Here is a 17,235-nt window from a genome sequence, read left to right on the forward strand (position 1 = left end):
TAGGTACAGTGGCCTAGTGCATCAACCATGAGCTGGACCTGGACCAGGCTCCATTACTAGTAGACTTCTACTTCTACCGTTCCGACTTTGTCACATATGGCAATAATTATGGAAGGATCACCATATGAGCAACTAGCACACAATTTTCAAAACCATGTCCTAATCTTATAAATAGAAGACTTCAATAACAACTTAATATTTATCCACTCCCTGTGTTTTGCCCTCATTAGAATAGCTATGCTTTTAAAAATGCATTGCATCACTCTGAAGTTCTCACAGGAAGATTAACTTCTCAGCACATTCTATTGATGCTTGTTTTACTCAGTGAGAGCCAGAATCTTGTAAAAGAATATGTTTCAAATTTTCAAATAATTAAAAAGTTTCTGGCCAAAGTTACTTGTAAATGTACATGCAAGACTTCATGATACTCATTGAATGCCCTTTATAAACTATTATCCTACTTTCCTTTCTGTCATATAATTTTCCTTTTTTCAACTCCTTTCATCTCGCTATGTCATATATCTCTTTGTGAGGTGCAGTAAACCACAACAAACTTCTGGGGCTGGAGATGTAACTAAATGGTGGCATGCTTGCCTACCATGGACAGGCCCTGGGTTGGATCCCCGGTACTAGCAAGATAATAAAATAAAAACTTCTGGGTAGTATCTTTTAATATTTTCTCAATTTCTGTGAATGTGGGTCTGGTTGTTTATGTGTATAGCTTGAGTTAAATGCTTCCCTCCTTTTTTATGCAATAGAACATTTATAACAGCTTGCATCCAATTGGTCCTGTCACAGCAGCAAATTTAGTTTAGTGGGTGGAGAGATGGCATGGCTTCTTTATGGGGTAGGCTTTCTAGATCCGATACCTAGCCACCTTCTGAGAATAGCAGAAAACACCATCTTACCTCTTCTCCTTTAAGGAAAACAAACACTTTAAGGGTAGCCACCAAGAGTTGTGTACAAGGGAAGCAATCAGGTACTCAAATAAGGACGAGAAAATCCAGCACAGCATGCCACACCGCAACTACAGGAAGCAGAATACAGGGCTGAAGATCTGCAGGCCACCTCCAGAAGGACGGCTACCAAAGTGCATTGGCCAACTTGTTCCACGCGAGCACTTAGTTCAGGAAAAGCGGCAGGACCTCGGACAGCACCCCGGACAGCACCCCGACCCACCGGGCCGGTGGTGTCAGCACCGCGGACAGCGACAAACCCCGCCTCCGCTCAGTTCTGCTCTCCTCAGCGCCGAGCCGGTGGAGCGCGCGGCACCGCGGACAGCGCTACAGCAGCGCAAGAAGCCGGGCGGGGACAGGCGGCCTTATCAGCTGATGCTTTACGTAGGGCTTGGTCCCACTTTGATAAGGCAGATCTAGTGGGCGCGCCAGAGTCCCCTCTCTGGAACCCCAGCCCCAGACGGAGTGGCGAGGGTACGCTGCCCGATCAGGAGGCAGTTCCCGGGAGCAGGTACCTACATGGCTTCCCCGGCGAGGAGCTGAGGCTGCTGTCAGTGGCGGGAGCAACAGAGAGGTTTGGCTCTGACTCAGGGCCGCGCTCCGAGCACCCACCACCCACTTGCCGCAGGGCCATCCCCGGGATGCTCGGCTCTGAGCTGCTGGACAGCCGTGTCCGCCGAAGTGAGGAACCTGCGACGTGTGACTCAGTTCCTTGACCCTGCTGCCCTGGCCTCTGGGGGATCCGAACTGCTGGCCTTGCAGCCCGGCACCCTCCACCTGGCCACCCCATCTCTCTGGACGCTCGGGCAGGAGGCTGGGGCCATCTTCGCCACCCAGACATCTCGCCACTGGCCAGAGGCCGTGAACAACCAGACAGCTTCTGAGCGCAGGGGGCCGAGTGGAGTCTTGAGCGCCCTTGCAACAAGAGCACCGGGCTGGTGCCCCGCCCCAGCGATGGATCTGCCCGTGAACTTCTCTTTTCCTCTCTCTACCCCATCCTCTCAGGAGCCCAACCGCAGCCTGGGCGCCGAGGACCTGCGCCCCAGCCCGCCCCTGCTCTCCGTCTTCAGCGTGCTTGTTCTGACCTTGCTGGGCCTTCTGGTGGCGGCCACGTTCTCTTGGAATCTGTTGGTGCTGGCCACCATCCTCCGAGTGCGCACCTTCCACCGGGTTCCTCACAACCTAGTGGCCTCTACGGCCGTCTCCGACGTGCTGGTGGCCGCGCTAGTCATGCCCCTGAGCTTGGTGCGCGAACTGTCCGGGGGCCGCTGGCAGCTGGGCCGGCAGTTGTGCCAGCTGTGGGTGGCGTGCGACGTGCTGTGCTGCACGGCCAGCATCTGGAATGTGACGGCCATAGCTCTGGACCGCTACTGGTCCATCGCAGGACACCTGGAGTACACGCCCCGCGCCCGCAAGCGTGTCTCCAACGTGATGATTGCGCTCACCTGGGCGCTCTCCGCGGCCATCTCTCTGGCCCCGCTGCTGTTCGGCTGGGGGGAGACGTACTCAGAGCACCGCGAGGAGTGCCAGGTGAGCCGAGAGCCCTCCTACGCCGTGTTCTCCACCGTGGGAGCCTTCTACCTGCCGCTCTGCGTGGTGCTCTTCGTGTACTGGAAGATCTACAAGGCTGCCAAGCTTCGCATGGGTGCCAGAAAGACCAACAGCGTCTTCCCTGGGCCTGAAGCCGTGGAGGTGGGTGCACAGCGATCCTTAACAGTTCTTTACTTGCATCTCCACGGGCTGTACCCCAGGGTGCCTTCCCCACTGTTGGTAGAAAGTGGAGCTTTTTGGCTTAGGGAAGGGCAGGCTGGGGGAGAGAAAGCAAGGGGAGGAGACTTTTCTCTGGCAAATTTCACACCACAGAGCTACTCATCTACTGATACCTCTGATGGATTATTTCTTTAGCTATAGAATGAGGAGTTTGAGCTACATGTTCTACTTGGTCTTCCTTGGAACTAAAACCCTGTGGAACCATAAGATCCTTTAAAGCATATGGAGAAGTTGGTGCTGACAGCACCTGGGGTCAGCGCCCCAGAAACACCTCCAGCTTTCTACACTGGGAGTGAGGGTGCTGGGGGAGGGCAGGCGGCTGTACTCCACAGGGAGATCGCCACACTTCAGGCAAAGCACCTTAGAGTCTTGTCCCTGTCCATTTTTTTCTTTGCAAATTATAGCAGCTGATTTTGCAAAATATGGCATCTCCTAGGTTACTGTCACTCGGCAGCATCTTTCCCTCCTGTTGCAGGATCACAAATACTGTTTATTCCAGTCTCGGTGCCTATGCTGGTATCTGCTCCTGAGCTTTGTGGCTCTTCCTGGGTCTATTCCCTGTGGCCCCATTGGCTGCAAGGACTACTTGTCTGCCTTTCTGACCATGAGGAAAGCTAAGGCAGGAAATTAAAAACCCAAGATACACAACTCCCCAGCTCCCCACAAGTGGCATTTAATGTGCAACAACCAATCTAGCAACCGTGAAGGCTCTTTGTAAAAAAAATTTTCTCCTCACCCACACTTTCCTGTTTTTTGTCAACTCTTAATAATCTGACTCTATGCTGCAATATTCTGTAGCCACATCAAAATGGAATCTATTGGACATGGAGACTTCTTCCCCACCCCTTCCTTACTAATTACCAAGGCTTGTTCTGAACCTCATTCACATACTGAAGTCAGGTCAGAAACATACACAGGCCTCATTTTCTGTTACTGGGCTATGGGACAACAAAGCACTTTCAATTCAGTATAATGTACCAAGTGTGTACTATGGGCCTGAGGAAGAAGTAACAGAATGATGGGCTTTGCCTGTGCCGAGTTGGGTCTGGCCAGAGACATAGACATCCCTTGTGAGCCCTGCAGTATGCTGGCATTTTCTATGGTTGGTAGCTAATTCTAAGCATACCTGGTTGCCCAAACTTAGACTAGAGATGTAGCTAGGGAAAGTAGGGGGGTTCTAGAAAAAAGGGGGGAAAGGGTTCAGAGGCTACCTGTCCTTTTATCTATGACAGTGGTCCTCAGCCAAGGGTGACGTTGCATCCCAGGAAACATTTAGATGGCCTGGAGACATTTCTGGTAATCCAGACTTGGGACAGTATGCTAATGGCATCTAGGAGCCCTGCAGCCAAGACTTGTTCAGACCAAAATGTTCAGGATATCAAATTTTGGAGCTTCTGACCTATTAGATTTCTACACTGAACAAGGAGTGACGGTGGAGAAGGATGTCAGATGTCCCAAAGCGCCTGGTGCTGCCTATGGTCAGTGTGTGAGTGCACTCAGATTCCAGGCCAGGAGTAGGAGGGCTGGCCGTCTGCAGGATCCATCTCAGGAATCCTCTTCAGCTGGATGCCCATTTAGGCAACTGAGGTTGATGATCAACACCAATCCCAGCTCTAAGAGGGAAAGTCAATTCCAGTTCTCTCTCTGTGCTTATTGTGAAGGGGTGAGAGTGCTTCCTTACCTTTGTCTTGATGATACCAGAAGCAAAGCATTGCAAGACCTTTGCGCGCATGCACACACTGCTTACCCCCCCACACACCAGATCACTTTTGACAATGAGTCCCTTGGCTTTACAAGGCCTCTACCTGCTACAGGGCACTGTGTGTAATATGGGGCTGCCTTTGTCTTTCTGTTATGTTGAGGAATAATTGCAAACCAGGCTTCCTGACTGCTCTGTGATAGGGGGAGCCAAAGTTTCTAAATACAGTCCTACTGTCAGCTAGCTGTGTCACCTAGGGAAATCACAACACATCTTCCCAATTTCTTTATCCATCGAGCTTTATTTGAATGTGTACACAGCCCCTGACCTATGTCAGGCCCTGGGATGGGAGCTGGCAGAAGGAGACAGATGGGCCTTGAACTTATCAAAGGATGATGGACCACAGAAGATCTGAAATTAAAGGATACAAAGAAAAACATTTCTTACCAAAGTGAGAAAGCCATTCTGGTCTGGTTAGGCACACTCTCCCTGTGCAGAGAGCAGAAAGCTAATCTTATACTATGCTTCTGGAAGGCATGCTTTGGGGCTCAGGCTATTGAGGTGCAAGTGGGTGGTCACCATCTGTATGAGCAGCTATTGCTTTGTTGTTACTCCAGTGGAATTTATTGGAGCGAGTGCATCACTGGTAGGCTTTTAGAAGCAAAGGGCAGACATCAGTAGATTGGCTTGCAAAGGCATCTTCATTGAGATGAATTATCCTTAATCAAAGGAGTTGGTTAAAGGGATTAAAGGACTTGGTTAAAACCAGCCCTGGGTCCCCAGTCTGCTACTACATGTGTGGGAATATTTAGTTCTCAGTCTCCTACTCGTGGTTCTCATTCAGCCAAAGCTTCAGGAGAGACCAGCCAGGACTCTTCACATTCTCACTCCTGTTGTCACTTCTCATTGAGGGTGAAATTTCATCTGTGGGGATCTGAGGCCAAGGGTGCTCGGTGAGGGCTGGGGTAGCTCTGTGGTAGAGCACTTGCCTAGCATGCATGAGACCCTAGGTTTGGTCCCCAGTCTGAGGGGGTGGTGAGAGAGGGAGAGGGAGAGAGATTGCACACTGATTCACACATGATTGTACTCTATTCTTTCAATCTTTCTAAATCATCTCTCTGAATAGGGTTGTGCATGTAAAGTTGTGGACAACAGACACTGAACAAGTATGAGACAAACAAATATAACTAGGAGCAGAATGTGGAAGAGCTGGATGATCTCCCAAATTGTGACCCAAGGTCTCCTAGCTCTGATCAAGCAAGCAAGTCTCAAGTTTCTCCATGTCTTTCTTAGGGAGCTAGGTATTGCCTTTTCTTCTAGCTCACATAGATTCTTTTATTGTGTATCAATGCAGGTTTAAGAGGAAATATTGACTGTTGTACAGGAAGTACTAACTGTGGAAAGATTTCTCTGTAGTTGACCAAAGGAAAACTTCAGGCTATTCCATCAGCCATGGTTACATGGGTTAGAGTATTGTTTGGGGGTGAGACCATTGATTGTGTAATTTGCTTTGAGAGTCCATGTAGCCATTATTTACTATGACAACCTTTAAATAAAAATGAAAACTTCTATTTATCTATTATGGATGGAGTCACTGTCCTTGGGAGTCTTTCCTGAAAGAGTGTCACCTTTTGTGCTCTTTGATAGGAAATGTCGGGTACAGACAGAGAGATTTTACTTCTTATTTTGCATGTGTTTTAAGGGTTCTGGTGTTATGCACTATGCTTTCAGTATTTATCTTCTTTTTAATTGCTCAACACCTGATATTTTGGTGTTTTTCAAATAAGTGCAGGGAAGATTATCGTACAAATTCAAAAATTCATACAGTGACTCTGCTATTTTAAGTATGATATTCTTACTACTACCTGAGATGTTTCATGTAATAAATCAATCAGATCCTTTTACTCTATTACGATAAAGATGCAGCCATGAACTGGCTAAGGGGTTTGAATTCTCCAGACAGGCCTCCCCACCTTGTCTGGCACCCAGAAGATTGTATGTTGCTGACAAGGAAGCTGTGTTGCTCTCCTGAGCCACAGAAGGCTGGAATGAGGAAAAGCAAGGCAACACCCAGGGCAGCGTCACCTATGAGAATGATCTGCTGACCCAGAAACTGTCCTGTGGCTTGTTTGGGTTAAAACTTAGTTAAGCAACCCATTGCCAAGTCCTTCTTTCATATTTAGGTTGCTGCATCATCAGCCACTTATGATTTCCATTCTTCTAAGAGCTAAAAACAGGACTTGGCTGGAGAGAGGCATTTTCTTCTCTGGGAGTTCAGCTTCCCAAGAGAAGGAAATGAAGGCAGAGATCATCATGTAGGAAGCTGTCCCATGGAGGACATAGGAGCAGGGAGAGGGCTGTGGTGTGTTGTCCTCCTTTCAAGGCAGCAGCACAGTGCCTTGGAGTCTGTTTCTGACACACGTAGGTGTGTGTGGGGAGACACACAGCAGAAACCCAGAGAGAGCTAAGTGTCTTAACAATAGCACTATCATTTTAGAACCGACTCACTGAAATCTAGAACATCATAAAGATCTTAGAAATCTGGTCCTAAGTTTACAGGTGTTTGATAAAGACTTACCACACTTATTTTTCCAGTACTGTTGATTTGACCTAGAGAATACTGAGCTATGTCCACAGCCCTTTTAATTTTTATTTGAGTTTCGATTTTCCTCACTAGCAGTAGCATCCTCTGTCCTGAGGCTGGGCAGTGGCAAAAGGATGCAGCTCCCGGTCACCCTATGATCTCAAGGGCCACATCCTAAACTCCATAGCACGCTCTGCAGTGAAGCCAATACGCGTGGTAGGATGGAGTATTAAATGCTTATGATATTTTCAGTTTGTAACAGGTTCCCTGGGAAGGGATCCCTCCGTAAGTTGGGAGCACCTGTGCATTATGCCTTTGTTGCTGAATCCCTGCAGCCGTAGGCCTTGTTGTTGCTGTTATCCGGTCTGTTGAGCAGAAAGGGCCCCCAGCACTCCTCCACTTCTGAGATGCGTGTAACAGCCTGGCCTCAGCACCGCATTTTCTCTCTGTAGTTGAGTCCCTCAGTGGTCAAGTTCCTGTGCCTGAAAATTCAGCTTTGCCTCAGAGTGGATGTGCAGGGCCCGGGCCACCAACACCCAGGCTCAGCCTGACAGGTGTGGAGCGCTGGCTCTTCACAACACTGCTGTTTGTGTCTTTCAGGTGAAGGACTCCATGCAGCAGTCTCAGATGGTGTTCACAGTCCGCCCCGCCACTGTCACCTTTCAGACAGAAGGGGACATGTGGCGGGAGCAGAAGGAGCAGAGGGCAGCCCTCATGGTAGGCATCCTCATAGGGGTGTTCGTGCTGTGCTGGATCCCCTTCTTTGTCACCGAGCTTGTTGGGCCTCTCTGTTCCTGGGACATCCCTGCCATCTGGAAGAGTATCTTCCTCTGGCTCGGCTACTCCAACTCCTTCTTCAACCCCCTCATCTACACAGCCTTCAACAAGAACTACAGCAGCGCCTTCAAGAGCTTCTTTTCCAGGCAGCACTGATCAGAGTGGAGGGCAAGAATGCCTCTGACCCGTGGCTCTGTGGAAATTTGGTCTCCTGTTCTTCCACACGTTCCCTGCAGCCACACAGGTGGACAAATTCTCCAAGTGCCCCAGGGCCATCTCAGAGCTCAGCTCACCTCTCTTCAAACTCACACATGGGGAGATGTCCTCACCCAGGGCTCTGGTGTGTCCCACCTGTCTCCTGCCCCTCACTCTGCACCAGCACCCACAGACTTGGCCCACCGAGTGCCTGCTCCTCCCCCAAGTCTACTCCAGCATGGCCATGGCATTGGCCTGGAGAAGTCCCATTCTGCAGACAAGAGGGAGGAGGTGGAGCATAGGGATAGGTGGAAAACGAGTGGGAAAAAAACAGCAAGCAGCCCTATGAGGACTTTAGGGATAAGGAGACCGTAATTCTAAGCTTTCTGTAGTCTTTCTCATTTCAAATTTCTGCTCTGTGGTCCTAGTGACTATGCCCTAATTCTTATTGGTTATTTCCAATATTTGACCACGAACATATTTAAGTGCACAGCCCCATGGATGAGGACAGTGACTATTGCCATTATGGTTGTTTGTGACATCTACACACATGCACACACACACACACACACACACAACTATGAAAGGGCAGCTGCTCAAATTGGCTCGCTTACTCCAATAAACCACCCATCCACTTAGACCATGTGTTAAGAGCCAAATTAAATACATCCTCCCATTTTGGAATAACAACTCACAAACAATTGAAAAATCTACTAGCTTCATAGAATCTGCCAAACTTGCTTATTCCCAATGGATTTCATGTGTATGGAATTTATTGAAATGTTTCCAGGCAAAAACCTTTGTCCTCAGATCATGGTATTAGGGTAAAATGACTATTATGAAGTTGTTGACTTCTTAAATACAGTTTCACAGCCAGTGACGATAAAGACACTTTTGCCAGACACATGCACTTTGGCAGGGTCATTGATTGATTTGTAGTTGCTCTGCTGTTGGCATGTGAATGCCTGCCAGGAGGCCAACACTAATAAGTAATGAGAAAATAGACTGAAGGTCAAGTGTGGTCTTGGTCCTCTACAGACTGGCTGTGTAGTTGGTGGGGTGAGACAGTCAGGTCATGACGCAGGTGTGTGCAAACACATAAACTTGGTCGCAGCCCCATCTCCAGAGGCCAAGCAAAGGAGCTGTCAGAAAAACACAACTGAATAATTTGCAGAAACAAGGCAGCTGCATTTCCAGAATTGTGTGTATGCTGACTTCTCACCAAGAACAGGGGGCTCCCAACTCATCCCAAGAATCTTCAGATCAGAGGAGTTCTGCAGAAGTCTCAGAATACTTGGTTGCCAGCAAAATCAGGATTTGTTGGTTGGTGGGTTCTCTTACTACCATAGTTATGGGTCAGTACTTTAAAGCATAGCAATCTAAAGTGACAGAGCTATTTCCTGAGTAGTCACTTGACAAGCTGTCTCAATTAGTAAACTCACCCTTGGCCGAAGAGAGATGATGAAGCATTTCCAAGCTCCTCAGAGTTCTATAAACCCATGTATTTCTTCAGTTGGCTAAAAGTTCAACTTGTGTCATCCTCAAGAGTTTTTACTTTAAGTGAGGGAGAAGTTCTCCAAAGACCTGGGGCAACTATCCTGGGGCAACAGCCTCAAAGATCATGCATCTCACATCAGGGGCTCAGCCAACTGTCATCTTCATGTTCATGCTGGACAGAGAAGAAAAGTGGGATCCCATCTCATCTCTAAGGAAGAACTCATGAAGTCACAAATGTTTCTTAAAATGTAAAGTTAAACTAAGAGCTTTTTTTTTTTACCTAGATCAAATTGATGAATATACAAAGGTCCCCTCCAACCTAATCCTATGAAAACACTTACAAAATGTTCTAAACCATGTGGATTCTGTCTTCTTTTTTTTTTTTTGGTCCCAGGGATCAAACTCAGGACCTTGCGCTTGCGAGGCAGGTGTGGTGCCTCTGAGCTAAATCCCTGGCCCATTCTGGTCTTCCTACTGACCATTGCTCACAGGTGGGAGCCCTCCATGCAATGAATCTTTAGAGCAAAAAGCAAGAAGCATGGTTATTTCTCTTCTGTTCCTTCTTTGCAACTCTCAGTATAAATAAACCCATCTACTAGCGAATGCCTACCAGGTTCCCTGCTAAACATTTACATGAATTATTTTCTTTTATTCTCTCAACCATAAAAAAAATCTGACTCTTTAACACCACTTCTCTCATAAGGTTTGGTGACTTAACCCGTATAAAATCAATCAAAACAAAACAATAAGAAACTTTGAACATTATGTGAGATTTAGAAAGCTTTTAGGCAATAAAATTCCGTTTTCCGCTAATGTCCCTGATTCTTTGAACACAGAAATTGAACATTATGCATATTACTCTCTATTATAATACATGAAAATATATATTATATTGTATATAATAAATTATGTCCATTAAGATTTCCAGAGTAGGAAATCTGTGATGATTTCTTTGTGGTTCTGATGTGAAGTTTAGTCTCATATTTAGGGCACACTGTCTTTATGCACAGCATATGAGTAATGAGGAAATGCTAGACACCAGGAATCATGACTGGTGTGCTGAGTCCAGGCTCCTTACACATGTGCCAAAGTAGATTCACTAAAGATTTACTCCAAAATAGCTTTAGATCAAAAGTTCAGGCCCAGCCTGAACAACTTGGTGACTTAGTGAGACTTTGCCTAAAAATAAAATATTAAAAAGGGCTTGGAATATAGCTCAGTGTGAAAAACATGGATTCAATCCACTACTGAAAAAATGCCTGTTTGCTATGAATGCTGTGGGAAGGAATAAACATCCTGAATGGTGTTTTCTCCCTGTCATAGCCTGGCTGCTTTAAGATAATAAGCATATTTTGCTCATCACTCCACTCCCTAGCTATGCCTCTCTGGCCTAATTGAAGGGTTAGGTTCTCCAAAATAGTTATTTCCCTCCTTGGAAGATTGGGAGGCAGCTTATCAGAAAACCAAGCAGTGCAATTCTTGTTGTATTGAGAGAATGTCTAAGAGAAAGAGTTGCTTCTCGGCAGACCTTCTGGTATTAACCACCTCCCACTGGTTTTCTCCCCGCTTTCAAGGAAGCTCCATAAAGAATCCTGCTGCTGCACAGGATAAGGGAATGAAGTTATAGGATGAAAGCCGCCCCTGAAAACCACCAGGGGCTGCTGTGGCAGCCATTGTGAGGGCTGTGGCTAAGGAAGCAGAAATGGCAGGGTCAGGTGGTGCCAGCTCTGTGAAATCCACTTTGGTCTTAGAGAACCATGATTTCACCACCACCCCCACTCCTGGGCAACAATCAGCTGAACTCCCACATGTGGTTGCGGTTGGAGCCAGAGTTCCCCTGTTTTCTGTGTTTCTTTGTGAAGGTGGCAGGGCAGCCACCTAATATGGTGGCAGCCGTGTTTATACCCAAAGCACTGGACCTTAGATAATGTTCTCCCAAGGCCAGAGCATCCCTGCTGTTGGAGGTCCTCATCAGAGACCGTGGCCTGGTGACAGAGCTATTGTCCTAACAAACACTGGCCAGTGGCCCTGTTCCCAGGGTCTGCAGAGCTGCGTGAACTCTTCACTAACCAGAGAATTCAGCACACAGAATCTTTGTTTTAAGAATGATGGGTTTGTGGTGTTGAAAGAATCACATTTTCGTGTGGGTCTTTAAAACAATAAAAAGAGATCTTTTCTTTAAAATAGATTTTTAAAAGCCCTCAATCTTGGAGATTCAACAGTGAATTGAAAACTGCTTTGCATGGGGATCATAAAGTGATGAGGGTGGAGAAAGAATTGAGAGGCACTCACTGAGAGAAATTCTATTTTACAGAGATAGGATCAAGTCCCCAAATGGGAGACACATGCAGATTTGTCTCTGAAAGGAGTTGTGCTTTGAAAGAAGCACAGCCAATGGGCTCTTGAAGGAGGAAGGTGACCCGGTTTTTAGGGGAATCCCATTGGCGGACAGTAGAGCCTTCAAAACAGTGCTGGGGATTCCAAGCCTGGGTTGGCTGTGACCTGAGGAGTCAAGGGCAGCACACTGCCCCTGGAAGACATCAGATGGACAGAGGATGTCCCTGGAGGATGGGAGATGGATGAAGGGCATCCCTGCAGGATAGCAGATGGCCAGAATGCCCCCAGGACAGCAGGCATGGTGGAAAGGCAGCAGTACAAGTTGGCAGGACCAGGGTGCCCCTCGCGGGAGGCTGTTCTTGGGCTGTGTGACCGCATGCTGTGCTGTTGGCCTCTGGCGGAAGCTCTGATGCTCCCCAATATTTTAGTTCCCAGAGAGAATAATCCAGATACCGCCCAGCTTTGGGGAAACTCCATGCTTATTATGACATCAAAACCCAGGGTCAGTGGGTAAGGGCCTCTAGCTCCCAAATCCCCAGAAGTGGCTCTTCTGGTTCCCTGCAGGGCAGCTCCAAGAGGATTTCCAGACCAACCCCCACTTCTTGCAGGATTCCCACCCCACAGCGAGAGGGTCTGGGGCTGGCCATCAGGCCACTCCTCCTTGCTGCTTCTGCCTGGGTCTTAACATGACTGTAGGGGAAGGTTCCAAGTCATCACTGCTGCTGCTCTACGCAGGAGCAGGAGAGGTGACAAGGAGGGCAGGGCTGTGGGCAATGACTTTCCTCTGACAGCACAGGAATGGAGGGGAAGGGGAGCAGGAGGGATTTAGATGTCACAGAATAACAGGCACATCTGGGAAGCTGTAATCTGTGTGATGACATAGAAAGAGGACTGCAATATATTTGTACTGGAAGAAATAGATGAAATAAGGACTTACAGTGTGATACCCACCTCATTTTTGTTTTTTCAATGCTGGGCATCAAACCCGGGCCTTGGGCATGTGAGGCAAGCCCTCTCCTGGAGCCACACCCTGACTCTGGATACCATTTTTGTGACCACGTATTTACACATATGTGTGGGCTTATTTATCCTAGAAGTTTATAAAGCCAGACAGGAATGTATGAATTTACAAGTGACTTCATTTTCAATTTCTAATATTTTCTGACACTTGAAATGAATATAATTTTAACCAGAAACAAAAACATCTATAGGAGCTAAAGACAAAGCTAACTTTGGAAGCCAAAGGGCTTTTTCATGTATTTCAAATAGACTAGTTTAGCAATAATCTTTGGCCCAATAATAACAAAAGAAGCCAAATGTTCCTCTTTGAAGTTGGGCTGGAAAAGTAGTGCTTTCTTCTTGATGATTCCCCCTGTGGTTTATTAAAGTAATCAAGGCTTGTTACAGAAAATTCCAACACAGTGTGTTTTATTATCTTTCACAGAGTGGTGCAGCATGGCATGTGGCTGCCCATCTGTCTGGTAAGGGCACAGGGACCTGGGGAGGGGGAGGGGCACTCGCCCGTCCCTTGCCTTGCTCTGCAGTCCTTGTTGATGGGTAGACATGACGATGTGTAATGAATTATTAATAGAAGAAGCTGTGAGACCATAAATATTCAGGGGGATACATCTGGTTTCCCTGATGTTTTATGTAAGGCAGAAAGCGTACATTTTTCCTGAGTAGAACTACTTGTCAACCCCAAATCTCTTGTTTGCCTAGACTCAAGCACTACAAGGAGAAAGAAGACTCTTCTGACACTTCACATAAACATCCAGCTGAGACACCCCATTGTATGAATCCACATGCTGAATCTAGCCTGGAGTAGATGAGGAGACCCAAGATGTCACCATGGCCCCTCAGGGGATAGAAGCTGCCTGTGGGGGCTGGGTGGGAGGAGAATCTCCCCACAGGTTTTGCACAGGTGAAATGTGACATTTAAGAAAGCCATTTGAAGCCTTATTAGAGGACAGAGAAGGAAGTGTTTCTAGGGCATTTGCAGCTCAAGGAGAGCAGGAGTCTATGGTGGGGGGTTGGGGACCCACCAGGACGCTGACAAAATGACTTCCTGCCGCAGTTTCCACATGTTATTGTTTAACTATCCAGCATTCCTCAAAGACTCGTGTAGGAGGGCTTGATCCCCAATGCAGCAATATCCAGCCATGTCATGAGGGTGTTAACCTCACCAATGGGTTAATCCATTGATAGTTCATAGCTGAATGGGGTAATAGAAGGAAGAGGACCCAGGTGAAGGAAATGGGTCACTGGGGACATGCCTTTGAGGGTGTGTCTGGTCCCCTTCCCGTTCCTCGTTGGCTCTTTCTCTCTCACTACGCTTCCAGGCTGTCATGAGGTGGGCAGCTCTCCTCTACCACGCCCTTCCACCATGATGACTTTGCCTTGGAGCCAGCAGACCATGGGCTGAAATCTCTGAAACCATGAGCCACAGTACCTTTCCCTCCTTTAAGTTGTGATGTCAGGCATTTTGTCTCAGCAGTGGAAAGTTGGCCAGTACACCACCCCGGCAACCTAATTCCAGATGTCTGAATCTCCGTCTCCAGGGCATGTCTCTGCTTCCAACACTGGCCTTCAAAGTAGCTGGCTTGAAAGAGTTGGAAGTGAAGCAAGCTTGTGCAGAGGAGGCACGTTTCCCCTCAGGTTTGCTTTGGCAAGTCCTCCGTAAGTGCTCTCCATGTAGCTTGCATTGCGGTGCTCATTATCATTTGGCTGTCCCACAGGACCCTTCAAGTTGCGATATTTCTTCCAGTTCTGTGAAGAAGGTAGTTGGTGTTTTTATAGGGGTTGCACTGATACTGCAGATGGTTTGGGGCAATATGGACTTTTTTTTTTAAGACAGGGTCTTGCTATGTAATTCAGGCTGGCCTCAAACTCACGATGTATTCCAGGCTGGCCTTGAATATATGCAATCCTGCCTCAGCCTCCCAAATGCTGGGATTGCAGGCGTGTGCCTGGCAGGCAATATAGACATTTTAGTAGTAGAGATTCTTTCAATCTATGAACATGGGATAACTCTGCATTTCTTTGTGTTCTCTTCAATTTCTTTGATCAGTGAGGAATATTTCTTAAGCCAGCCTTTTCCAGGAGTGCTAATTGATCAGTTGTGTAACTGTAAGTGTCCTGTAGCCAAGTAAGTTTAGGAAATGCTAAGTGACGTGACCTTTCTGAGTTTCTGAGAAGATCTATAGAAATCTATTTTCAGATCTGGAAAATCTCTAGGAAAACCTTCAGGGAGCCCCCAACCCCTTCCAGGGGACATTTGGAATGCCTGAAGAGGCTTAATGTTGTCAAAGTTGGGGTGGCTGGAGGGGCAGCGGGTAGGGTGATTTACTGACATTAAGTGGAGAGAAACCAGGGATGTTGTAAAACATCCCTGAGTGCTCCACAACAAAGAATGATCCCACTCAAAGGTCAGTAGTGAGGAGGCTGAGAGATGTCACCCAGTGTGCTGAGGCTAGGGCTGTGCTACCAGAGCATGCCCTTGAAGGGGAAAGTGGGCCCCCAGACCCCCTCTTCCTCTGTCTTTGCTTCTCAGGTGTCATGAGGTGAACAGGGCTCTTGTGCCATGCACCCCTCCCATGATGTATTCTGCCACTACAGGCCCAAAGCAATGGGGTCAAGCAACCATAGACTGAAACCTCTGAAGCTATGAGCCAAAATAAACCTTTCTTCCTTTTGTATTCTGTCACAGTGATAGAAAGCTGACCAACACAACTTGCCACCCTACCCCATATCTCCCACATCCCTGAGGACTAGTTAGTGTCCTGTGATGACAGGTGAGGTCAGGCTGCATCCCCGTCCAAGTCTACGGGGGATGTGAATACACTGGGCTGGATGTGAACCTTGAAAGGAGCCCACTCTGGGGATTCTCCTCACTCCCAGGTCCATTCATGTGGACTACACATTCCTGCAAGCCCCTCTCTGAGATTCTCTTAGATGAATATTTGTCCCTGAGTCTTCCCAAGGTCAAGTTGTTCTAGAGAAAGCCTAATCCCCAGTCACCCTCTGGCTTCCTCTTTCAGGATGCGATTTCCTCCTTCACATGTACTCCTGCCTTCCACCTCAACCTTCCCACAGATACGAGCCAGTGCTGGTGCCAGGCCCTCAAACCTCCATAATTGTGAGCTAGATAAACCTCTTTCTTTATAAAGCTAGCCTGCCCCAGGAATTTCATTATAATAACACCAAATGGACTGATACACTCTCTTCCTACTTTGTGACTGCTAGTACATAGAAGAGGCCTGGTAACAGAGATGAGCATCCAACAGATTCCTTCATCTGTGTGCTACCAGCTTGGGAGGAGGATACACAGCTTGGATGAGAGGACAGACAAACTAGGACATTGCAGCAAAAGTAGTGCCACCTGCAGAGGTGGCAAAGGAAATGCTCTAGGCATCAGCACCCCTTACCTCTGATTACCCTGGGAACCTTGACTAGTGGAGCTACGGCATTATTTCCATGGACAGCTGGAGATTTCTGTTCTAAAAGCCCTACTTGTTTTTTAGCTGTGAGGTAGCAGTGTTGACTCTACCTTGTTTGCTGCTTAAGTCAGACTTGTATTTGGACAGCTCACCAAGCAGGTTGCCATGCTACCTTGGGATTTCCACTCACATGGTGCTGGAGGGCTCAGGACCGGTGTCCGCAGCCCCTCATCCAGGCTGTGTTTCCTGATATGCTACAGGCCATGCTGTCATCCTTCCTTCTGCTGTCTGCCCCCTCTTTGTAATCACTCGCTCTGTGAAATCAGTCTATTTCTGCTTTCCCCTAAAGAATAAAGGACATCTTGCTGCAGGAAGGCAGGATGACAGGATCAGTTGTCCTACTGGCCACTCAGGACTCAGTGACATTTAGGGGAGCTGCTGCTCAATCCTGAGGGAGCAATTAAAATTCAAGAGAGCATCTGCCTGGGGCTGAGCACCCCACTTTCTTAGAGAAGGTGCTGCTGTCCTCCTTGGGGAAAGGCCAAGAAAGGAAGTGCCTACCGTGGGGTCCATTGGGAGGCCCAGTGTGGGCTCCATGCAGCAGCCTTGACTGAGAATTCTGGACACTTCAGAGGCAGTGTCACCTGTAAAATATGACCAGCTTCAGGGCATAGCCACTCCTGCAGCAGTGACGGGCATCCACCAAGGAAGGAGCCAGGATTGGCCTTAGCACTGCAGATGCCTGCACCCCTCCCTGGACAGAGGCTGAGACAGTGTGGAGTTCAGGACCAAATAAGGAGGGTGCGACAGGGAAGCTCCAACACCTCCGTGTTGCCCTTGGAGGACTGGCCTTGACCTTGCAAACAGTCGGGTTCTCTTATCAAGAGGTATGTGATAAAGCCATCAACCTGAGTCACCTCATATTTAATATGCATCCATCTCTGTTTCCTTTGGTTTTGAGAAAATTGTTGGGTTGCATGCCTG

General features: G+C 47.8%; 1 protein-coding gene across 1 annotated transcript; it reads left to right on the top strand.

Annotated features, from left to right (window-relative positions):
* Positions 1-685: 685 nt before the first annotated feature.
* Positions 686-13,164, top strand: Htr5a (5-hydroxytryptamine receptor 5A). The gene is made up of 2 exons (XM_004860342.3): positions 686-2,648; positions 7,610-13,164. Exons 1-2 carry the CDS (start codon positions 1,911-1,913, stop codon positions 7,940-7,942), a joined length of 1,071 nt encoding a protein of 356 aa, XP_004860399.2. The 5' UTR covers positions 686-1,910; the 3' UTR covers positions 7,943-13,164.
* Positions 13,165-17,235: the final 4,071 nt, after the last annotated feature.

The sequence above is a fragment of the Heterocephalus glaber genome, unplaced genomic scaffold (assembly GCF_053883595.1).
Source record: "Heterocephalus glaber isolate CG9 unplaced genomic scaffold, H.glaber_assembly_v1.0 deba00000818, whole genome shotgun sequence".
NCBI lineage: Eukaryota > Metazoa > Chordata > Mammalia > Rodentia > Bathyergidae > Heterocephalus > Heterocephalus glaber.